Source organism: Acanthochromis polyacanthus, chromosome 17 (assembly GCF_021347895.1).
Source record: "Acanthochromis polyacanthus isolate Apoly-LR-REF ecotype Palm Island chromosome 17, KAUST_Apoly_ChrSc, whole genome shotgun sequence".
Classification (NCBI taxonomy): Eukaryota; Metazoa; Chordata; class Actinopteri; family Pomacentridae; genus Acanthochromis; species Acanthochromis polyacanthus.
Window position 1 is genome coordinate 36617218 of NC_067129.1, and position 26069 is coordinate 36643286.

At 39.7% G+C, this 26069-nt stretch overlaps 1 protein-coding gene across 5 annotated transcripts in view; it reads left to right on the forward strand.

Moving 5' to 3' along the window:
- Window positions 1-26069, forward strand: part of amot (angiomotin) — a 101441-nt gene that overhangs the window by 44990 nt on the left and 30382 nt on the right. For 3 of the 5 annotated variants that reach the window (XM_051937665.1, XM_051937664.1, XM_051937666.1), the window contains 5 exons: window positions 8060-9086; window positions 12477-13056; window positions 15377-15521; window positions 19240-19332; window positions 19803-19948. In XM_051937665.1, the coding sequence (XP_051793625.1) occupies window positions 8122-9086; window positions 12477-13056; window positions 15377-15521; window positions 19240-19332; window positions 19803-19948 (1929 nt within the window). In that variant the 5' untranslated portion in view covers window positions 8060-8121. Of the gene's footprint in view, window positions 1-2610; window positions 2672-8059; window positions 9087-12476; window positions 13057-15376; window positions 15522-19239; window positions 19333-19802; window positions 19949-26069 lie in introns of all 5 variants that reach the window. The other 2 variants (XM_051937661.1, XM_051937663.1) reach the window with 1 other exon arrangement.

Consider the following 26069-nt stretch of genomic DNA (forward strand, 5'->3'; position numbering starts at 1 on the left):
ATACACCTTCCAAACACTGATATCCTTTTTCCTTCATGTGTATGTCAAGCATTTATCTTAGGGTGTCTGTCTAAAACAGTTTCAGAACATCTCATGGGTGAGGTCAAACTAAAAGACATATTGTTGCAGGAAATGGTAAATTTAAGGTTCTTTATTGTCATACCAGCACACATATTCACCATACATGGCACGAAATTAGTCCTGAAGTCCCGGTTGTAAGCCAAAGAAATAAACAAAAATAAGGGCAAATAAGGGAAATTATAAAGCACTACATACACAAGCTTACCAGTGTTAAACAGATAAATAGGCATATGAAATAAATAGGCATGGAAATGTAATGGTAATGTAACAATAACAAATTTACCAAGCCAACATGAAGTTCCTTTGAGTTTTGTGTCTGTCCCACCACTGTATCTTTCTATCATCATGAGAGCTGTGGTTGCAGAATTGCGTTTTTTTTTGTTTGCTTTTTTTGCTAAAAGAATGCAGATGTATTTGTTATTTGTGTTAGCTGACCCTGAACGTCCTGTGTGCTTATCATTATTGTTGTACCTACTTTCATTTTTCCACCTTTTTAATCACTGAAATTATTATGTATGCATAATTGAAGTAAAAAAACAAAACAAAACTATTCACTGCCAAAGAGCTAACCCAGATTTCTTAACTTACTTTAGACATCTGTTGAATTAAAAACAAATAAAAAGAGTTGCAGCAAGATGTTAGATGGGAGAAACTTTGATTGAAAGGGTTAGCAGTCTTACATATAGTGCCTTGTGAAAGTATTCGGCCCCCTTGAACTTTTCAACCTTTCGCCACATTTCAGGCTTCAAACATAAAGATATAAAATTTTAATTTTTTGTCAAGAATCAACAACAAGTGGGACACAATCGTGAAGTGGAACGAAATTTATTGGACATTTTAAACTTTTTTAACAAATAAAAACCTGAAAAGTGGGGCGTGCAATATTATTCGGCCCCCTTGCGTTAATACTTTGTAGCGCCACCTTTTGCTGCAATTACAGCTGCAAGTCACTTGGGGTATGTCTCTATCAGTTTTGCACATCAAGAGACTGAAATTCTTGCCCATTCTTCCTTGCAAAACAGCTCGAGCTCAGTGAGGTTGGATGGAGAGCATTTGTGAACAGCAGTCTTCAGCTCTGCCCACAGATTCTCGATTGGATTCAGGTCTGGACTTGGCCATTCTAACACCTGGATACGTTTATTTGTGAACCATTCCATTGTAGATTTGGCTTTATGTTTTGGATCATTGTCCTGTTGGAAGATAAATCTCCATCCCAGTCTCAGGTCTTTTGCAGACTCCAACAGGTTTTCTTCCGGAATGGTCCTGTATTTGGCTCCATTCATCTTCCCATCAATTTTAACCATCTTCCCTGTCCCTGCTGAAGAAAAGCAGGCCCAAACCATGAGGCTGCCACCACCATGTTTGACAGTGGGGATGGTGTGTTCAGGGTGATGAGCTGTGTTGCTTTTACGCCAAACATATCGTTTTGCATCGTGGCCAAAAAGTTCCATTTTGGTTTCATCTGACCAGAGCACCTTCTTCCACATGTTTGGTGTGTCTCCCAGGTGGCTTGTGGCAAACTTCAAACGAGACTTTTTATGGATATCTTTGAGAAATGGCTTTCTTCTTGCCACTCTTCCATAAAGGCCAGATTTGTGCAGTGTACGACTGATTGTCGTCTTATGGACAGACTCTCCCACCTCAGCTGTGGATCTCTGCAGTTCATCCAGAGTGATCATGGGCCTCTTGGCTGCATCTCTGATCAGTCTTCTCCTTGTTGGAGGTGAAAGTTTAGAGGGATGGCCGGGTGTTGGTAGATTTGCAGTGGTCTGATACTCCTTCCATTTCAATATGATTGCTCGCACAGTGCTCCTTGAGATGTTTAAAGCTTGGAAAATCTTTTTGTATACAAATCTGGCTTTAAACTTCTCCACAACAGTATCTTGGACCTGCCTGGTGTGTTCCTTGGTCTTCATGATGCTCTCTGCACTTTAAACAGAACCCTGAGACTATCACAGAGCAGGTGCATTTATACGGAGACTTGATTACACACAGGTGGATTCTATTTATCATCATCAGTCATTTAGGACAACATTGGATCATTCAGAGATCCTCACTGAACTTCTGGTGTGAGTTTGCTGCACTGAAAGTAAAGGGGCCGAATAATATTGCACACCCCACTTTTCAGTTTTTTATTTGTTAAAAAAGTATAAAATATCCAATAAATTTCATTCCACTTCACGATTGTGTCCCAATTGTTGTTGATTCTTGACAAAAAATTAAAATTTTATATCTTTTTGTTTGAAGCCTGAAATGTGGCGAAAGGTTGAAAAGTTCAAGGGAGCCGAATACTTTCACAAGGCACTGTATTTTGATTTAGTTTTTTTGTTGTTTTTTGTGTGTATTTTGGTTTAGTAAAAGTTAATATCTTCTGTGCATCTAAATTTCCACTCCCCAGCCCATGATACTCCATAACTACTTATTTCTTTTGTGTGTGTCTGTCTCTTCAGCTTGCAGGGAATTGACCATTTGCAGACATCCGTCAAAGCTAACAGTTTTCCTTTTGTCTCATATTTCATTTGCCTGCAGATGTTTCGGAAAAAAGCATCTTCCTCCTTGAGAATGAGAAGGATAACAGAAACTGCTAGATGTAATGATTTCTTTTTTTTCTCTGTAGAACAAGATGCAAAACGAGTTACTAACATTCAGCGCTGTCAGAAGAAACCACATGAATACAGATGCAGCTCTACAGTGATTTCTCCAGAACATACAATCAGGTCCATAAATAGTGAGACCAAACATAGCTGGAAGTTGCTGGTCCATAATAGACACAATTTTCAGCATTTCGACTCTGTACACCGCCACAATACATTTGAAATTAAACAATCAAGATGTGCTTTATGTCCAGACTTTCAGCTTTAATTTGAGGGTATTTACATCAAAATCAGGTCAACTGTGGAGGAATTAAAGCACATTTTCTGTGTGCCCTCCACTTTTTTAAGGGACCAAACACAATTGAACAAACTAACACAAATAAATCAAATCATCACTTTTTTGTTGCAAATCCTTTGCAGTCAATGACTGCCTGAAGCCTGGAACCAATAGACTTCACCAGACACTGGGTTTGGTCCCTGGTGATGCTCTGCCAGGCCTCTACTGCTGCTGTCTTCAGTTCCTGCTTGTTCTTGGAGCATTTTCTCTTCAAGTTTGTCTTCATGCTGAATTGGATTCATGTTAGGTGATTGACTTGGCCAGTGTAGAACATTCCAGTTCTGTGCCTTAAAAAACTGTTTGGTTGCTTTCACAATATCCTTGGGGTCATTATCCATCTCCAACATGACACGCTGTCCAATGAGTCCTTAAGCATTTGGCTAAATATGAGCAGATAATATTGCCCAAAACACTTCAGAATTCATCCTGCTGCTTTTGTCAGCAGTCAGATCATCAATAGATATAACAGAACCAGTTCCACTGGCAGCCATACATGCCCACACCATCATACTACTGCAACCATGCTTCACTGATGAGATGGTATGCTTTGGATGTTGAGCGGTTCCTCCCCTTTGCCGTATTCTTCTCTACCCATCATTCTGGGACAAGTTGATCTTTGTCTCATCTTTCCATAGGATGCTGTTCCTCAAGTGCACAGGCTTTCTCAGATGTTTTTTTGGCAAACTCTAATCTGGCCTTTCTGTTTTTGAATCTCACCAATGGTTTACACCTTGTGATGAACCCTCTGTATTCATTCTGGTGAAGTATTCTCTTAACTGTTGACTTTAATCTCTTGGAGAGTGTTCTTGATCTGGCCAACTGTTGTGAGGGGGTTTTCTTTACCAGGGAAAGAAGTCATCCACAATACTTGTTTTCCATGATTTTCCGGGTCTTTGGCGTTTGGTGTTGCTGAGCTCACCAGTGCATTCTTGCTTTTTAAGAATGTATCCAACAGTTGATTTGGCCACTGATGTTTTGTGGTCTCCCTGATCGGTTTGCTTAGACTTTTCAGCCTAATGATGGCTTGCTTCACTGATAGTAACAGCTGTCTGCACTGAAAGCACATCTTGATTGTTTAAACTCAAATCTACTGTAGTGATGTACAGAGCCGAAATGGTGAAAATTGTGTCAATGTCCAAATATTTATTGTCCCAACTTCATAATTTTAGGGTATTTAAATTATTTATAAAGTTAAAAAAAATATTTGTTTCTCAAGACTACACACGTGGACAAAATTGTTGGTACCCCTCAGTTAAAGAAGGAAAAACCCACAATTCTCACTGAAATCACTTGAAACTCACAAAAGTAACAATAAGTAAAAATTTATTGAAAATTAAATAATCAAAAACAGCCATTACTTTTGAATTGTTGATTAACATAATTATTTAAAAAAACAAACTAATGAAACAGGCCTGGACAAAAATGATGGTACCTCTATAAAAGATTGAAAACTATTTGACCAGAGTGACATGATTAACTCAGGTGTGTCATTTAATTGACATCACAGGTGTTTCCAAACTCATAATCAGTCAGTCTGCCTATTTAAAGGGAGACAAGTAGTCACCCTGCTGTTTGGTGAAAAGGTGTGTACCACACTGAACATGGACAACAGAAAGCGAAGGAGAGAATTGTCCCAGGACATCCGAAAAAAAATGATAGACAAACATCTTAAAGGTAAAGGCTATAAGACCATCTCTAAACAGCTTGAAGTTCCTGTGACAACAGTGGCTCATATTATTCAGAAGTTCAAGACCCACGGGACAGTAGCCAACCTCCCTGGACGTGGCCGCAAGAGGAAAATTGATGACAAATTGAAGAGACGGATCGTTGGAATTGTATCCAAAGAGCCCAGAGCAACCTCCAAAGAAATTAAAGGTGAACTCCAAGGCCAAGGTACATCAGTGTCAGATCGCACCATTCGTCGTTGTTTGAGCCAAAGTGGACTTCATGGGAGACGACCAAGGAGGACACCACTGCTGAAAAAAACTCATAAAAAAGCCAGACTGGAATTTGCAAAAATGCATGTTGACAAGCCACAAAGCTTCTGGGAGAATGTCCTTTGGACAGATGAGACCAAACTGGAGCTTTTTGGTAAGGCACATCAACTCTATGCTCATAGACTCAAAAACCAAGCATACGAAGAAAAGAACACTGTCCCTACGGTGAAACATGGAGGAGGCTCAGTAATGTTTTGGGGCTGCTTTGCTGCATCTGGCACAGGGTGTCTTGAAAGTGTGCAAGGTACGATGAAATCTGAAGACTATCAAGGCATTCTGGAGAGAAATGTGCTGCCTAGTGTCAGAAAGCTTGGTCTCAGTCGCAGGTCATGGGTCTTCCAACAGGACAACGATCCAAAACACACAGCCAAAAACACCCAAGAATGACTGAGAGAAAAGCGTTGGACTATTCTAAAGTGGCCTTCTATGAGCCCAGATCTGAATCCCATTGAACATATGTGGAAGGAGCTGAAACATGCCATTTGGAGAAGACACCCATCAAACCTGAGACAACTGGAGCTGTTTGCTCATGAGGAGTGGGCCAAAATACCTGTTGACAGCTGCAGAACGCTCATTGACAAATACAGAAATCGTTTAATTGCAGTGATTGCCTCAAAAGGTTGTGCAACAAAATATTAAGTTATGGGTACCATCATTTTTGTCCAGCCCTATTTCATTAGTTTGTTTTTTTAAATAATTATGTTAATCAACAATTCAAAAGTGATGGCTGATTTTGATTATTTAATTTTCAATAAATTTTTATTTATTGTTACTTTTGTGAGTTTCAAGTGATTTCAGTGAGAATTGTGGGTTTTTCCTTCTTTAACTGAGGGGTACCAACAATTTTGTCCACGTGTGTATAACCAAGATGTTATCATATATGGTCTTAAATTTAGACCTCTTAATTGAATAATTGTGGGACTTTTATTGCTTTTAGTAGATGAGGAATTTGACTCAAAGATATCCCAGGTGGTTTCCACTTTGACAGCGTTAGATGTTTGACTGAAATCACATGTTTTAGTCTTAAATGCTGTCTGAACATTTCCACTCAAATTTCTTGGAATCCGATGTGAGAATATCCATCTTTTTTTCATTATTTATAAATTTATATAATGCTTTTTGTGCCACAGCCAATTAACCAAATATGTTAACCATTTATCCAGTGTTTAGTGATTGAAGTCATGTTATGCAGTTGCATTTTGGCTGAATTCCTGTTTCAGTAAAGTGATCACTATTTTTTTGGACTGTCGGTTGAACAGCATGACATATTTTATGTTTCCTTGAACTTCAGTAGTTCTTACCATTGTATTGATCGAATGGTTTACTGATTAACTGAAAAGAGATGATAATGAAGAATAACGTAATGAAAATATACACTGACAGTCAATAGAAACTTTGAGACCATATTTTTCAACATAATTTTTATTTTGAAGCCCGAAACTGCATTTTCTTCATATGAATCATTTGTTTAGCATATTGGCATACAGAAACAAAAATCTAAAGTTTCAAGAATGATTTCAAAATAAAGAATTTCACAAAAGAAAACGGCACCTGCCAAACACAAAGTCACAACAGTCAATACCGAGTATGGCCTCCATTTGCTTCGATGCAGGCAGCAATCCATCGGCGCATGCTTTGGACCAGGCTTCTGATTGTGGGTTGGGAACAGCCCATACGCCCGGCTATATCACTGTAGCTCAAACCGGTCTCCACCATACCCAGTGCCCGGAGACGTTGTTCATGTGATAGACGCGGCATGATGCTGTTCACTGGACTAACAATGGTGGCCTTTTTTTGGGCCTTTATATAGGCCTTCAAAGCCCATTCTCAAATTGTGCAGATACTCACTGAGTATTGCTTGGTGTGTATTTGGTTCACTTTTGCAAAGTGACCAACCCATGTGCAATGAATCATGACAAAATGACAACTCATCATTATCTCAACTACCAGGGCACTAGATCATCAGTAAATCCACAATGTATTAATTACAACCCCCCTACAAGTAGAATTCTGCGTACATTTCTACCTCAAAGTTTCTATTGACTGTCAGTATATATTAGATGGCATCCCAATGTCACAGTTGTGCAGATGTAGTTCACAAGTTTCTCTCTGATATTGTGAGGTGTCTGCATTTTGCATTCACGTTTTGTAAAAAAAAAAAAAAGTTTCTACTTTTGTCCTGAAACAACCAACAGGCATTCCAGTGCACAGGCACCCTTATCATTGTTTGATTATCAAACCACAGTAGTTTTTTTTAGTGCAAACAACTGTTTTCTGCTACTTTGTTTTAGTCTGTTTGTATTTTGACTTTATCTTGTCTGCATCACAGTAAGAATCTTATAAAATCACTTGGTCCCAATGTACAAAGCTAACTGAGACATGCTTACACAGGTTCAATGCTGTAATTGCAGCCAGAGGTCCATCTACTAAATACTAAATTGAAGGGACTGAATACTTGTGCAGTCACTTATTTTATATTTCTAATTAATTGACATTACCTTGTAGAAATCGGTTTTCACTTTGACATAAAAGAGTTTTAATTAATTAATTAATTTATTTATTTATTTTATTTTACTTTATTTTATTTTATTTATTTATTTATTTATTTTTACCAAAAAAGCCAATTCACCATGATTCAGTGTTAAAAAGCAAGAAGCTTCCAAGAAAGGTAACCAGTTTTAATAGGCATTAGACAGTGGCTATTCTGCGGTTGAAATAGTTTGTCTTGATATTTGCAGTGCTAGGGATTTTGGTTTGGGGGTTCAGGGATGGTGGTATGGCTCTCAGTTTTTTTTCAGAAATTGTTCTTCCTTCAGTCTTGTTCCACTGTGTGTGCAGGGATGAGTGGTGGTGGATGTTCCATGTGCCTTTCTAGACTGAATGCTTTTAGCCCGTACTTCAGCACTTTACTCTCTCTGCCCTTGGCTGTCACTGTGTTGGATCTTTTACTTTCTATGACATTCAACCTTCAAAAGCTCCTTCCTTTGATCCCTTCACTGCATTGCTTCTTTTTTCTCATTCATTCTTGCACTTTCCCATATGTCTATCAGGGAAAATAGACCGTGGGCGGAGCTTGTCCTTCCATGAGGTACGTGGCCAGCGCGAGGTGGAGATGAGAGCTGCGGCTGAAGAGTCTTCCAACAGCAGCAATAGTGTAGGAGGTGGCAGCAGCACTGTCCTACAGCGCCTCATACAGGAGCAGATAAGCCGCAATTATGTGCTGCAACACCAGCAACAACAACAACAACAACAAGCAGGAGGAGGTGCAGGAGCTGGAAGTGGAGGAGGTTACTCAGTACAGGGACAGGTAGGCCCCTCTGATGATCACTCCATGACTCCACACATTGCTCGACAAGAGCCCCAGGGACAAGAGTTGCAGACAGACAACGGTTTAGAGAAGCTGGGCTCCACCAGAGTAGGAGGTGGGGGCGGAAACAGTGTTGGGGGAGGAAGTTTAGGGACTGGAGGAGGTGGAAGTAACAGTGGAGGTGGCGGGAGCAACCAAGGACAGTGTCTGACCTCTGAGGACCTTCCTACATATGAAGAGGCCAAAGTGCAGTCACAATACTTTCGTGGTCATGTTCCTCCTCCTCAACCGCAGCAACAGAACAGCCAGCCTCAGCAATCTTCTCTTCCCACCTCAGTGGGCGCTGCCTTCTATGTTACTGGGGTGAGCAGTGCCAAGGTGCGCACTGAGGGCCGCCCGACAGTGCAACGAGTGGGTGGTGCAGGAAAGGTACACCAGGATGATGGACTAAAGGATCTGAAGCAAGGCCATGTTCGGTCTCTCAGTGAACGACTTATGCAGCTGTCTTTAGCGACCAGCGGTGTGAAGGCTCATGCTCCTGTCACCAGCACCCCACTCTCACCCCCACTGCCTCCTCCAGGGCCACCTGGTGACTATTACAAATCGCAGCATCGTGGCCCACCTCCAGACTACCCTTTTAAAGGAATGGGTTCACCCACCAAACAGCAGGAGTCTGGAGGCCATTTTTACCAGGAACAGAGAGGCAGAGAACACTCGAGGGAGGTGCCTCATGTCCGGTACCAGCCCCCACCTGACTATGGCTCATTCAGGTAAGGAACACACCTATCCCATACACTCCTGAAGCTGTTTAGTATTGAATTTTTGAAATCTATACATCAATACTTTAACAGTGAATGAAATGTATGGCCCAACACTGTAATGACTTCCTCGACATTTTTAGCTTGAGTCACATGTGCTCTTCGGTCAGTTTCATTTGTCAGGTGGACACAAAGACAACTCCAGAGGAATGCTAATATAGCTTTGAGTCTCTGAAAAATTCCAGCAACTTCCAGCTATGTGTGATCTTCTATACTTTCCAGGTGCACTTTAAAGTTCAAAGCAATCTAGTGGTGATCTCGGTGTATGTTTGCTAATAATCAAATTGCAATGCATTATTGTTGCACTCCTAAAAAATGAACCGAATAACAAGGGAATATGAATATGAATAGAACAAAACAAAATTAAAAGTAATTTTCTGTGTGCACATGAAATTAAGAATCTACACAGCTGTCTTTAATAATAATAGTAATAATGGATTAGATTTATATAGTGCTTTTCTATTAAGGCATACTCAAAGCACGTACAATGGATCCATTCATACTCCAGTGTGAGTAGCAGCACTATAATACTGTTTGCATCTGATCATTGTTAAATCCTATAATTATTTGTCATAGTGAATGTCTCTCTTTACCAAAAGTTACTGAAGTCTTTCCATTGCAACTGTAGCAATTGCAGGACCACAAAACATATTCTTTAAATTCTGTGGGGGTGGGGATGGGGTGGGGGACTTGAGATTATCCAAAAAGACACATTCAATGATGTCCACCTGAGATGACTGTGTGGCGTCATTTTGACTTTTGTAACTTATAAAAGGAAATCAATAATTATCACAGTAAAACTTCGAAGCATTTATAATTTTAGACTGTATTTGGCTATAAGAAAAACAAAGAAGTGCAACCTTTTCATGGTTTCGCAATAGTATTTTCTGAGACGACAAAGAGATCCTGTTGGGCCTGTTCACCTCAATTTATCTCAGAGCAAACCAGATTTAAACAGCCATGAATACCACAGATTTTTAATCATCAGGACAGGACAAGCAGGGACATGATCTGCTTGGCTTTGATGACGTTTCTCTGAATGCTAAAGGTAGGAATTTTTCTACATATAGTCAGTCAACGGTGTTTTACCATCTTCCTCAAAAACAAATCTTGCTCAGTGAGCACACAAATATCACGTGAATCAGACATGAGCAAAGGATGTGTATGTTAAAAAGTTTTCATACAACCATCTGTTTCAAATTATGCACTGTAGCAATTGTTTATTAACTTCTGCAATGTAACTGCAGAGGAGAGGAGACACAGGACACCTATTACCATTTTTAATGAGTATGCTTTGAATGTAGATTTGGATATGATCTGACCCAATGCAATTCTAAATGTTTTTCCCATCTATTATTTTGCTAATAACACTAAAGCCAACTCTCCGCCCTCTAATTGGCAGAGCACAGCCTCTCAGCTGCAACGCTTTCACACACATTCATATAGAGCACCTGTGGTTGGGACCATACACATTTTTCTATTTTGATGTACATATTGTTTGAAGCAGGGGCTAGTGGTTACAACAGTATAGCAGAACAATTTAAAACTTGTGAATCAAAGCAATTCATAGAATCGAGTAATAACAATATGATAAAATTTGGATCTGTCAAGACTGGGTGTAGTTTTAAATTTTAATGGCTATGTACATACTGTGTTGACTGCCTCTGGACTCCCTTAACTGCCCAATGTTTCCCTAATTTCTGGCTACCCCATGTCATCTGGAAAACCCTGATCTTTGTTCAAATCTGAACTGCCATTTCCTCTCACTGACAATACAATGTGTGTATACATGCATATTGTATGTATGTGTTGTAAAATACACTCCCCTTCAAAAGTACTGGAACAGTGAGGGTAATTCCTTTATTTTTGCTGTTGATTGAAAACATTGGGTTTGACATCAAAATATGAATACAACACAAGAGATCAACATTTCAACTTTTATATCCAGGTATTTACATTTGGATCTGATACACAACTTACAAGATAGCATTATTTGTCATGGAACACTAAATTTTTAGGGGAGCAAAAATATTGGAACAGATAGCCTTAAAATAGATTCAGTTGAATAAGAGTTAATATTTAGTTGCAAATCCTTTGTTTGCAATACTTGCATCAACCCCGTGACCCACTGACATCACCAAACTTTAACATTCTTATTTTGTGATGCTTTTCCAGGCTTTCACCACAGTCTCTTTCAGTTGTTGTTTGTTTTGGGGGTTACTCCTTTCAGTCTCTGCTTTAGAAGGTGAAATGCATCTCTACAGGGTTTTAGTTTGGAGATTGACTTGGCCAGTCTACTGTGTGTTCCAGACAATTATGCAAATGTGATTTTTCATTATTGTGAAGAGGCTTTTTGCTTAATTTTACTAAATCTGCTTTTTTACTGTTGCAAAGGCCTATTGTGAGCATTATTTGGTAGTTTTGGAATATTTGTATTATTTAGAGGTGTAATAATCCAATTTTCTAGAATATGACTGTTCCAGATAATTATGCAAGTCAAATAAAAAAATAAACAAAGTTCAGTTTTAAAAGTAAACAACACTTTTATTTTATACCAACAAGTACATAACATGATAATCTTTATTTTTAAGACAATATTCAACAATGGTATAATAAAAAATAACAATTTTAAACAATATTTAATTGAAAATGTATTTATCACATGTTGATATAACCGCCTTTCTTCTGCAATACTTTAACCAGTCTAGAATCAACTGAGCATGTGAGCTTTTTGATGGTTTTAGAGTCAATGTTCTTGCTTGTGGTCAATATTGCTCTCCAAAGATTGTCCTTAGAAGAAAACTGGCGGCCATTGGCGTACAACTCCTGTTTGAGAATTGCCCAAAGGTTCTCTATTGGGTTTAGATCTGGTGAAGCAGGGGGGCATGTCATCAGGCGTTTGTCCTTGAAATTCTTCTTGGCCAGCCACTCTTTTGTGTACTTGGAGGCATGACTTGGCGCATTGTCCTGCATGAAGATGATGCTCTTCTTGTAACTGGCAGGCTTTGATTTGTACCATGGTATAAAATTTTGTTCCAAGAACTTGGTGTAATTTTCCGAGTTCATTTTTACTCCTTCTAGAGAAGTTCTTTTTAAATGCATTTAAAAATATTTCTGCTATCTTTTTTCTCCTGATTGTTGCTGTAAGAGCAATGATTGTAATTAAAATTATAATATGAGGCAGCTGATAGCAAAAGAAACACGAAATGCATGCACACTTGCCACGTACTCTCTCTGTTGGTAAACAAAAAATCCACTTCAGCCATCTTAACACATGTTCCTTATTCTGTACATCAACGCAAAGCTATAGACCATGTAACTACAGAATTGATCTCTCCTCAGGTCCAGCAAGGAGGGGTTGGTTCATTCCCAGAGGAACATTCACCAGCATAGTCCCACCTCCTCTGTCACCTCCGTGGGTTCCTTGTCTCGAGCCCAGTCCTCCACCATCAGCAGCTTGCTTAGTGCCTCCCACTCATCTCATCCTTCCTTCCCTCACCAGCAATCCCAGAGCCAGGGAGAGCCCTTCCCAAGCATGGGGCCTCGTAGTCCACAGGGTGCTGGCTCCCACCAGGTGGCTGAGCCCTTCACGCCAGTGTCTATTCACCCAACATCACAGAGGGGTCACGGTTTCTCACTTGACCCTTATGGTTCCACCCCAAGGATGCAGCAGCAGCACCACCACCACCACCATCATCCATATCAACAACAGCAACAGCAACAGATCCAAGGACCGCCACCACTCCAGCTGCCAATCCAACCTGGACAGTTCCCCATGCCACATTCCTTTTCCCACCTGCAGGGGGAACACTTTGCAATGATAACCCGTGCCAATCAGATGGTGAATGTATTGACGGAGGAGAACAGGATGCTGAGGCAGGAGATGGAGACTTGTCGTGAGAAAGTCACCAGGCTGCACAAGGTAACATATCCTGTTCAACAGTTTGAGAGGATAGGTACAAGTCTGAGTCTATCTTAACAATATTTTGGCTCATGTGTTGTGTACATCACAAGAGACACTGACTGCTGTAGTTAGTCCTCTTGGTCATGCTGAGCTCAAAGTTACCAAATTTCCCCTTGAAGTAGGAGAGAGAGAGAGACACACCTGTCAGCTGTTTCTAGACATGCCAAGGTCAACTTCTTCTTCAGCCTGGCGGTTACCCTCACCATTCTGTGTACCACCACGTTCTGAAATTACTGCCAAGACAGGCATGACATCCTTCTAGCCATAGCTCCTAACAGGTCTTGAACACGGCCCATGTGGATATCGTGTCTCCAGCCTCCTCTGGGGGGCATGACAAATGCTTCTGGCCATGGCAGTTGAAGACCCTGACAGACAGGGGTCTCCGCCAGACAGTCCCTTTTCACCCTTACTAGATGTTTAGGTTTTCCTGGTCTGTCTGGTAGTATTCCTTACTCTTAGATCCAACTCACCACCAGATGGTGATCAGTTGACAACTCTGCACCTGTCTTCACCTGAGTGTCTAAGACAGATATCTGCAGATCTGAAAATATCACCGCAGAGGCAATCATTGATCTTTGGACTTTTGGACTACTGGTAAACTAGTGTGCTTAAAAAACACCTTATGCAGACAACATTCCAGGAGATTACTCTGAGCTGTTGTTCGATGCAGTAGCACAGCCAGCAGTCAGAATTTTCCCCTTCATGACACACACTCACAGAGAAGTGACTCTCTCATTCTCTGAAGAGAAATCCAGCATAACAGCACTTAGCCAGGGCTTGTGAACACTGTTCCCTCTGCTGACACGGTCTCCGCGCACAGAAAATCTGTGCTGCGCACAAAAAAACAAATTCCAAGCTAGATTTCCTACAGTCAGTTTACCAGAGGATGCTTACAATCATGCTCATGTGGTCGTAGACTCAGTATTTTAGTGACTCAGCAAATTCCTAAGTTTTTAAAAAAAATGCTTTTTAGTTTTTAAGAAACATTTATTTAAATGGCGTGTATGTGATCAATATATGGCCTTTGCCTATCTAAAGAAAAACTCAGAACTCTATGCTAACAGTACTAAATAAATCAATAAATACATGCATACACATATAAATAAGTCAATACATAACTGTATTAAGATAAGATTTAGATGAAAAAAATGTCTGTAGAGAATTTCTTTGTCCAGTATTCTGCATTCAGTTTTTTATGTTTTTGCAGAATCCAGTATTGCACACTGGCTGGTCATTACATTTTGTTAGTATGATTTCACTGTTTAAAATGATGCCACTTTTTTTCAGACAGAATTTGTGACCATAAAACAATACCAAATACTTAGTTCTGTGTTAATAAAGCACTTAAAGCTTTAAGTATGGCTAAATGCTTTTTTCAAAATTAAACATACCACTCCTTGGGTGGTAGTGGCCGCACTCTTATCTGTCAATGGGAAGGCATTCCACGTCCTGGCAACCAGTCTAAAGTGCCCTGGGTCAGCATGTCCAGGGGCCCTCCGAAGCTCGCTGCCAGGCCTACATATTTCAGGCCTTGGTCCTAGAGGGGGCATCGGTCTCCCTCTTCTGGGGAAGGTGCTTATGCTACATTTTGCCAATTCATAGGATTTCTGTTATTTTACCTCTAACCATAGCCATGTTAATATAAACTAAAATATAGACATTTACAGTAGTACTTGTGGCATTAAATTTGCACACTGTTTTGACAATTGTCAAGACTATCAAGTTGCACTTGCCTGTGGAAAGTAGCTGTGTTGATGGAACACAGGCAGCATGCCATTTTAAAGCAATAACCAACCACTGAAGAATCGGTATACGCCAGTAAACCAGGAGCGACATGAGATTTCAATATTTGCAAAGGAACTGGGCATCTGCAAAATTTTGACATTGTACTTGCACAGATAGAACAATTTTGTAGCATAAAGAACAGATAATTTAGCTAAAATTTAAAAAAAAAAAAACTCAAATATGTTAAGTTCCTTTGACCAAAAATGTCTGTTAGATTAATGTAATGTGAAACTAACAAGTACAAATTCTCACTCATTTCATGTTTTTAAAGTTTCAGATTTTATTAAGTAAAACAGATTTAAATGCTTAAAAGGAGCTATGGAAGTGGTGTCCTACAAAGATAAAATATTTCATCAAATATTACATCACAGCAAATTATGCAAACTCACATTCCACATTTTCATGTACAGTTTGTTAATGTTACAGTGGGTAGCGTGCAGGTGTTAGTCACACACATGTTAATGCAGTGTACTCATTCTGTGTCTCTGGGTAGTTGGAAACAGAGATACAGTTGGTATCAGAAGCCTATGAAAACCTTGCTAAGTCCTCCTCCAAGAGGGAGGCCCTGGAGAAAACCATGAGGAACAAGCTGGAGCTGGAGGTGCGTCGACTGCACGACTTCAACAGAGACCTTCGAGGTCAGTGAGCACAGAACTGAAATCACCATGCCATAATAGTGCAAATAGTATTGCTAAAGGTAAAGTGTTATTTTTAATGCTACTGTTTGTATAGCTTAAATGTGCATATATACCACTACTTGCCTAACCATAATCATGATCTTTATCTAAACCTAACCTAACCTTAATCTAACTTCAAAGTTCTTCTCAGATCCGTGATTAAGCATCTAAAAACTCATCTCTGTGTCAAAGTTACATATTTAGAAGTTCACTGATATACTCTATGCCTTAAAATTATTTATGTGTAACTCTACACCATTGCTTCCTCTACAATGTGCCGAACAATGAAATCCTGAAGTCTCTCTCCATCCATTCCTAGCTTTTTTGCTTTAGCTTAAGTACATCTGCTCATCTAAGATTCCCATCAAACACTGTACAACTACGCTGCACAAGGGCACATGTCATTCGAGTAATAATTCATCCATATGTATATTCAATCTGGAAACTGATTTTGAAGAAGAATAATCATATGGAAAGTCTCACTTGTCAAGTTGACAGGATTGGCTCCTTAGATTTGTGACATTTGATACCCTGGAACTCTAAATCTTTATTTCTGAGACTAGCATCATTTTGCTGCATCTTCAAGATGGAAATGCTCAACTGCGGTCTCAACTGCGTATTTCTCTCATCATGTGTACTTCAGCATTTAAAAAACACTATATTTATTTATTTTAGCCTTTATTTTTGCAGGGACAGTGCTCAAGTAAAAGTAATTGCACACATTTACCACATTTTGCATATGTGGTAGCATGATAAAAGAAAAAAAGGATTTTCACTGGAGAGGTCTTTAAATCAAGTCATTATTCTAAAATATAATGATTTTCCTTAATTCATACTTGTGTAAGTCCCCACAATGTGGCTGTTTAAACAAATTTGTCCCCACAACATTTATATCTTCATATCTTTCGTAGATGTGTGCATGTGTAATTAATACTTTACTCCACTTTTTTGATGTTTATGGTCAACATATGCACACTATAGCTGTTGTTTTGAAGGGGTGTGTCAATAAAGTGCAAATGTCCATCACAGGCTACCGTGATTCAAACTTGACAGAAAGAGAGTGAGAACTTGAGAATGAAAATTTGTTAGAAAAAATGTCTGTGCGAGCTAGGTCAGAAATAAGAGCACATTAAGTAAAGAGACACCTCTGTGTCTATAACACAGTGCCGCCACTGAATGTGTAAGGAACTTTTATTCACATTAATAGGCTTGCAGGGTGTGTACATAAGCAATGATTTTCTTGAGTTTTTTTTTTTAAAACTTAAATGCATTCTCCTCTTTCTGTTCTCGTGTGTTGTCACAATGTTTTTAGTTGGTATGTACTGACCTTCATCACACACATACACAATTGATTGAACTGGTATAGAGTATACATTGGAGATCAAAATTAGAGAACAATTTACAAACACTTGATTTTTGCAGAAATAATGTAATCTTCATTGCTCAACAGCTGAATGATTTTTAATTGTGGATATACCATGCTACTAGAGCAGTGTTTTACAAAATAGCCAAAGCACTTAAACAAATAAACTTTATTTTGTGGAAAACATAATGATCAAAATTAGAGAACAACAATGACTGGAGGACAAAAATTACAGCAAAATTTTCTGAAGGTTACAGCAGTCAAAAATTAGTAGGAAGTTGAACAGGCCGTTGTTTTAGTGACTTCAGCATATCGGTGACCACAGGACATCACCAGTCTCGCACACAGCTCTGGTGTGATTTTGGTCCACCCTTCTTCCAGTCTCTTCCATAGTTTGGTGACTTTAGTGGGTTTCTTGGCCATAACTTTGTCGCCAAGGATTTTCCAGAGTCTCTTTCTATTGGGTATAGAAGTCTGGGCTGCCATTTCATTATTTCAATGAATTCCGTTTCAAAGAAGTGTTTTACCCATTTTATTGTGTGACAGGGGGCATTGTCCTGCATGAAAATTGGTGACTGATTGGGTGATGAACACAGGGAAAGAACCACATGTTGTTGAAGAAGGTTCTGATAAGTATTAGCATTCGTTCTGCCATGTAGCTATATAACAGGACCAACTCCTGCTGCAGAAAACACTCCCCGAACCATGACACTTCCTCCTCCACCTTTCACTGACTTCTTTACATTGGGTTCAGTCTTTATCCAATCTGACTACAAACATGTTTCCCAGTTGGACCAAATTAAATTAAACTGTCTTTCATCACTAAAGTGAACTTTGGGCCAGTTCTTCTCAGTCCACACAATGTGCTCCTCAGCAAATGTTAGTCTAATGTTGAACCGATTGCCCACTGAGATCCTCTGTATTATCCTGTCTTCTCTTGCATTTGTCTTTCATGGACGACCACCCTTCCTTTGGGACTTGAATGAGTTTGTGACATTGTATAGATGCAATATTCTAGAAATCACAGATTTGGAATGATCAGCTTCTCTTATAGGATCATCCCTTTGACCCTCATTTGGACAATCTGCTGCCATCGGGCTTTAATCACTTTAGAACAGTTTACCATCTTGCAGAGTCAGTGAAAACTGGAAAGTTGGGCTGATACTTAAAAAGGGCTTGTCAGATAATTAAGGAAATTAGCACCAGGTGCCAGATTAACACAAATAACAGGGAGGTATCTCAAAATGTTCTCTAATTTTGATCAGTATTCTTTTTCTAATATCTCATTTAAGTTTTTAATATTGTGCTTCAGAATATTTGTAACTCATGAAATATGCTTAAAATTTTGCTCTTTTATTTCTGTTTGGATGAAGCACGGTGACCTTAGCATTTAGGAAATTGTAGGTTGTTCTCTAACTTTGATCACCAGTGTATATGTAAATATACATCACAATTTCTTATTAAACCCCTTGAAATAAAACTGAAAATCTACAATTCAATACCATCCTAACCCTAATTCTTTAATTAAAAGTCGTTGTGGCTAAGATCTGAAAGGTTAAGTTCATTCTCTGAAACTCTGATATCCAAGTTTCAGTGAATGCAACTATGGTACTCAGCGAGCATAAAAGCAAAATTGGCTCGAACAGCTGTGTGTAGTGTAGCTACTAAGCTGTGCAGCTCATGAGCATCACAGAGAGTGCAAATAAACCTGTTTGCCAGCCTTTAATTGATGTAGGCATGCATACAGACCTCAAAGTGTTAATAGGAGCTGAAACTTTGTTTGTAGGAATATTTCCTCCAGGTTTATTAAATACCTGCAGCATCAGATGGCAGGATGACCAAAAACGTCTCCCAAGAGAGAGAGGTTTATGCTTTTACGCTTACAACTCAAAACAACACAATGTAGTGGTAACTTCATTAATCACTTTTAATTGTAAATTGTGTACTTCACTACACCTCAAATAGGTGAGCTGTCACACACAGTCACAGTTTATTTGCTGCAGTTGAATAATTTTGTACACAGCTGAGTCTTATTTTACTGTAAAAGTATGACTCATGTAAAAAAAAAAATCTAAGTATTTTCTGCTACATTATTTTTTTCTATTAGGCACACTTTTCCAAGCAGGATATTGTTATCTGTATGCATGCATTACAGAACATAAAATGCGAATGTGTTTTTGTAGTCTGTAAAAGGTGATAAAATATGTTGCCAAAGCCTTAAAGCATTTCCTGGAGCAAACTATGTAAAGTACTACAGTATGTAATATATATTTGTCCATACACTGAGCATTTGTGTTATTTGTTGTTGTTTTAAAGAGCGCATGGAGACAGCAAATAAACAGCTTGCTGCTAAAGAGTGTGATGGCTCAGAGGACAACCGCAAAACCATTTCGCAGCTGCTCACGCAGAGTAAGTACAACACAAACACCTTGGGGCTTTCAGGCTGCCACTGAATTATGTCGATGTCTGAATTATTTATGGTCTAACTGATAGGATGTGCCTCAAAACAAACAAAGCTGGTTGTATATGGTGAGATTCTCAAATCCATTTCTGTGACAAAGCTGTGTCACTACATAGAACCACAAGCAAAACAACTTCATTATATATTTTTATAGAAAATATTAAATCTTCTCAAGAGGCACATTAGAAGAAGCACAATAAGCTGTAGAAGCTCTGAGATGCTCAGAAAACTACAACAGCAGCCGCATAGATTTCTCATGCCATTCAGATTTCATTCGTATGCAACAACAGCTGTAGATGTGAATGGCAGTGTGTTTGGTCGTTTGTCTCTCTGTGTTGGCCTGCTGACAGACTGACCTGTCTAAGTCGTACCCTGCCTGCATTGTTTTGTAGATAAGGTTATATTCTTGTGTCATCAGACAAAGAAACACTGCGCGAAAAGGAGAAGCTGGAGATGGAACTGAATGCACTGCGCTCTACCACAGAGGACCAGAGGAGACACATCGAGATCAGAGATCAGGCATTGAACAACGCCCAGGCTAAAGTGGTCAAGTTGGAGGAAGAGGTAAGACTACTGTACTCCTGGTACTGCTGTACTCCTGATATTTGGAATAGCTTGTACTGCGTGTCATGTCTTGATCAGAAAGTTTTGATTTTGATGAAAACATAAGGAAGTCAGGGTGGAGTTGAATTGGGACATCCCAGCAGCAACCATATTCCCTGAGTGATCACACTGAATCAAGAAAGACACTTCCAAAACAATTCCTGACATAGTGTTTTGTCAAATAAGCAAAGGACTAATTTAACAAGGCACCTCACCCAGTGGGGGCTAGAATTTTAACAGTTTCCAACCAGAAGGATTACCAGATCATATGCTCATAGATATGCAACTACAAATAAGGGGATCATATGGAAACAACAATAACTGTAGTTGGTCAGATGCAGGTTGGTGATGCAGAGCAATGATTGATTTAGAAGCACTTTAGAACTGAGAAGCACTATGATTTCTAAATTCACCCATTTAGCAGAGGGAAAATGATACCTCCACAGCCGTTGATGTAGCAGCAGGATCAGTGAGCTACGTCACTTAAAGGCAGAGGGAGAGGGGCAGCAGGGTCTGCTGGTGTGGAGTGCAGAGACAGGTTGTGTTGCATTGAAAAAGTGTACCAAAGTTAGAATCAGAGTTCAGTGTTACAAAGAAAAGGTTGCACTGTTGCATTGAAAATGGTGACATCAGAAGCCCAATACTAGAAAAGCCCATATTTAGGAAAACAATACTTGATGGTTAAGCACAGAAAAAAGTCCTTCTCAAAGCAGAACTTTTCAAAGTAGGAAAGCAAAGTCTATTAAAGCTGCATATACAAATATAAATATAATAAATAATAAAAAATAAAATATGAAAAGCCTGCTTTTTATTCCAGTGACTGGTTTTCATACAGAAAGAAAATTAGAATCAGAGTTCAGTGTTACAAAGAAAAGGTTTGCACTGTTGCATTGAAAATGGTGACATCAGAAGCCCAATACTAGAAAAGCCCATATTTAGGAAAACAATACTTGATGGTTAAGCACAGAAAAAAGTCCTTCTCAAAGCAGAACTTTTCAAAGTAGGAAAGCAAAGTCTATTAAAGCTGCATATACAAATATAAATATAATAAATAATAAAAAATAAAATATGAAAAGCCTGCATTTTATTCCAGTGACTGGTTTTCATACAGAAAGTTCTGCAGGCAAATTCAAATCAGCATCTGACCAATCACAGATGTGTTCATCCAAACGGGGGGTTTGTGCTCTTTTTTTAAAGCTACTTTCGGTTTTACCTTGGTAATCACTTTCCTTGTATGACTTTGGTTGTTTTGCTTCCTGTGTTTTCCTATTTCTGCCTCATTCAGGCATGTTATTTGGTTGCGGATCCGCGAAAATTCGCGTATCGAGGTATCAATTTTGAGACCCAACGTGAATCGCCCAAATTCGATGAGAAAAAAAAGGGGTGTAAGGGGTATAGGGTTGGATCGCACGTAGTTGTCAACAGTGCGCTGGCAAAAGCACGAGTTGGAAACAACGATTGGAGAGCATTATCGAAAGTTAGATGTAGCTGGGAAAGCGAGGTGCATGGTGTGCGACGATGAGACAAAATACAGCGACAGAGGATGCCAAGCGCTGATAGACCACATGAAAACGAAAAATCACGCCAGGAAATTGTACGAAAAGCGCTCTAACCACCAAATGCCCAGCAATTTTTTCACCCGGCAGAGGGAAGAGACGCGACAACAGGACCAAACATACGGGATCAGTAGTGTGTACCTGCAACCATAGACATAAAGAGTAGACGCCGCTCGGGCTGCTGCACAGCGAGAAATACGGCCGCCCTCTTGGTTCGGTCAGCCGCTCCACTCAGCGCTGTTTGACAGCGCATTTAATCCATCTTAACTCTGAATATTAAACTGATTTTCATGCGTTTTTATTTTTATTTTTTGCTGCAAATGTCATACATGTAGCTATGATACAGGACAAATGGTTCGGCGTATTTTAATATTCATAGCGGGATTAACAGTAATAGAATATTCTCATATTAAGCTCGACTGTAGACAGGTATTTTGCAAACACTGTAAACACACACACACTAATATATGTTAGAGAAGCAGATAATGGCAGTAAAGTCAATTATTTTAATAATTTGAAGAGACAATATATGATTACGCTATATATACATATATAAACAAAATACTGACTAATGAACACATATTTCTATATAAAACAATAGATAGAAGTTATATATCAGAGAAAATGAATATATATATAAATCATAGATGGAGTATTAATATAATCAATATATCGGAGAAAATTATTATATAAATCATATATAGACTATCAATATAATTCATACATATATATTAAAAAAGATATATCAGAAAATGATAATATATATATATATATATATATAGTTTTATGTAGAAATGTGTTCATTAGTCAGTATTTTGTTTATACATGTATATATGGCGTAATCATATATTGTCTCTTCAAATTATTAAAATAATTGACTTTACTGCCATTATCTGCTTCTCTAACATATATTAGTGTGTGTGTGTTTACAGTGTTTGCAAAATACCTGTCTACAGTCAAGCTTAATATCAGAATATTCTATTACCTATTATTATTATTATCTATTATTCCTGCTATGAATATTAAAATACGCCGAGCCATTTGTCCTGTATCATAGCTACACGTATGATGTTTGCATCAAAAAAATCAAAATCAAAACGCGTGAAAATCAGTTTAATATTCAGAGTTAAGATGGATTAAATGCGCTGTCAAACAGCGCTGAGTGGAGTGGCTGACCGGACCAAGATGGCGACCCCACCGCTTGTCAGCCCCAATGGACAGTAGCGGTTGATGCGGTGTCTACCCTTTATTATGTCTATGCTTGCAACAACCCAGTGGCATTGCTCCACAAGTTCCTCAACAGAAGAGGCTCACTCCCATGGTCGATCGGAAAGCACACATAGTGATGACTTCATGTGGCTCATTCAAATTTGAATCCAGTATAAATATTTGGTTTCATCACGTTAGCATGACTTTGTGCTGTTTTTCGGGAGTGCCTAGAAGGTCCCATACAGACATTTTTTTAAGCCTTCATGTTTAAAGAATTCTAGGTGTCAGAGTTCACCAGAATGCACCATTTCAGCCTTTAAATTTCAAAGGTTTCTTGCATGGGAGGGGGGCCCCGCCTCCTCCCAAACCCTCCCCCCGGCTCGGTCGCTCCGCTCCCTCGCTTCCAAGGATTCACTTATTTGGTAATTTCCCAATGACATGCCTGCTCATTAGATTCACCTGTCTCATTACACTCGCCTCTCTGTGTGTTTATAGTCCAGTCCTTCCTTTTGTCAGTTCATCTAATGTGTACCTCAAGCCACCGTAGGGCCAGTTGAAATTAAGCATACATGGTATCTGGCTTCACTAAACCTAACAACTTCAGTCAGGCTAAGCAGTCATACAAAGTCAAACAAGATTTTTTGAACCTCGCTAAGAAAGATTAAAAGAGGTGGTGTTGGCGCCAGATGCTTCTTCTTCTTCTTTTCCTTTCGGCTTTTCCCTTCAGGGGTCGCCACAGCGAATCAATTGCCTCCATCTAACCCTGTCTTCTGCATCCTCTTCTCTCACACCAACTACCTTCATGTCCTCTTTAACCACATCCATAAACCTCCTCTTTGGTCTTCCTCTAGGCCTCCTGCCTGGCAGTGGGAAACTCAGCATCCTTCTACCAATATATTAACTCTCTCTCCTCTGGACATGTCCGAACCATCTCAGTCTGGGCTCTCTGACTTTATCTCCAAAGCCTCTAACATGTGCTGTCCCTCTGATGTACTCACTCCTGATCCTATCCATTCTGGTCACTCCCAAAGAGAACCTCAGCATCTTCAGTTCTGCTACCTCCAGCTCTGCCTCCTGTCTTTTCCTCAGTGACACTGTCTCCAGACCAAACAACATGGCTGGTCTCACCACAGTTTTGTAAACCTTTCCTTTCATTTTAGCTGAAACTCTTCTATCACACATCACACCTGACACTTTTCTCCAGCCGTTCCAGCCTGCCTGTACACGCTTCTTCACCTCTTTTCCACACTCTCCATTGCTCTGGACTGTTGACCCTAAGTACTTAAAATCCTCCACCTTCTTGATCTCTTCTCCCTGTAACCTCACTCTTCCACTTGGGTCCCTCTCATTCACACACAGATACTCCGTCTTGCTGCGGCTAACCTTCATTCCTCTTCTTTCTAGGGCAAACCTCCATGCCTCGAGTTTTTCCTCCACCTGTTCCCTGCTCTCACTACAGATCACAATGTCATCTGCAAACATCATAGTCCATGGAGACTCCTGTCTAACCTCGTCTTTCATCCTGTCCATCACCATAGCAAACAAGAAGGGGCTCAGAGCTGATCCCTGATGTAGTTCCACCTCTAGCTTGAACTCTTCTGTCACACCTACAGCACACCTCACCACTGTCTTACAGTCCTCATACATGTCCTGCACCACTCTAACATACTTCTCTGCCACTCCAGACTCCTTCATACAAAACCACAGTTCCTCTCTGGGCACCCTGTCATAAGCTTTCTCCAGATCTACAAAGACACAATGCAGCTCCTTCTGACCTTCTCTGTACTTCTCTATCAACATCCTCAAAGCAAATATTGCATCTGTTATACTCTTTCTTGGCATGAAACCATACTGCTGCTCACAGATGTTCACCTCTGCCCTTAGTCAAGCTTCAACTACTCTTTCCCATAGCTTCATCGTGTGGCTCATCAGCTTTATTCCTCTGTAGTTGCCACAACTCTGCACATCTCCCTTGTTCTTAAAGATGGGCACCAGCACACTTCTCCTCCATTCCTCGGGCATCTTCTCACTATCTACACACGTGGACAAAATTGTTGGTACCCCTCAGTTAAAGAAGGAAAAACCCACAATTCTCACTGAAATCACTTGAAACTCACAAAAGTAACAATAAATAAAAATTTATTGAAAATTAAATAATCAAAAACAGCCATTACTTTTGAATTGTTGATTAACATAATTATTTTAAAAAACAAACTAATGAAACAGGCCTGGACAAAAATGATGGTACCTCTATAAAAGATTGAAAACTATTTGACCAGAGTGACATGATTAACTCAGGTGTGTCATTTAATTGACATCACAGGTGTTTCCAAACTCATAATCAGTCAGTCTGCCTATTTAAAGGGAGACAAGTAGTCACCCTGCTGTTTGGTGAAAAGGTGTGTACCACACTGAACATGGACAACAGAAAGCGAAGGAGAGAATTGTCCCAGGACATCCGAAAAAAAATGATAGACAAACATCTTAAAGGTAAAGGCTATAAGACCATCTCTAAACAGCTTGAAGTTCCTGTGACAACAGTGGCTCATATTATTCAGAAGTTCAAGACCCACGGGACAGTAGCCAACCTCCCTGGACGTGGCCGCAAGAGGAAAATTGATGACAAATTGAAGAGACGGATCGTTGGAACATCCTATCTACACCATGGTAGAACAACTTGAACCCTGCTCCTAAACTTCTAGCTTTACTACCTTTCCACCTGGTCTCCTGGACACAGTATGTCCACCTTCCTCCTCTGCATCTTGTCAACCAGCTCTCTACTTTTTCTTGTCATGGTTCCAAGATTCAAAATCCCTACTCTCAGTCCTAGACTCTTGGTGTTCCTCTTCTCTCTCTTCCTACGGACACACCTTCCTCCCCTCCTTCTTCGACCAACAGTAGTTGATTTTCCACCGGCACCCTGTAGGTCGACAGTACCGATGGTCGTTGTTAACCCGGACCTCGACCGATCCGGTATGGAAGTCATACATTTGATTCGCATGTTTGTTTTGGCCGAAGTTTTATGTGGGATGCCCTTCCTGCCACAACCCTCTGTATTTATCTGGGCTTGGGACCGGCACAATAAGACACTGGCTTGTGTCCCCTTGCGGCTATGTTGGTGTTGGCGCCAGATGACAAAATGCAAATATGGACATGTTTAGAGCTGCATTCCTCACAAGGACAAAAAACTGTCCTCAACAAATATGAGCAGTTTAACCTCCAACTGACTGTGAGAATGTCCAAGTTAAAAGGCTTACTAGAGACGGATCGTTGGAATTGTATCCAAAGAGCCCAGAGCAACCTCCAAAGAAATTAAA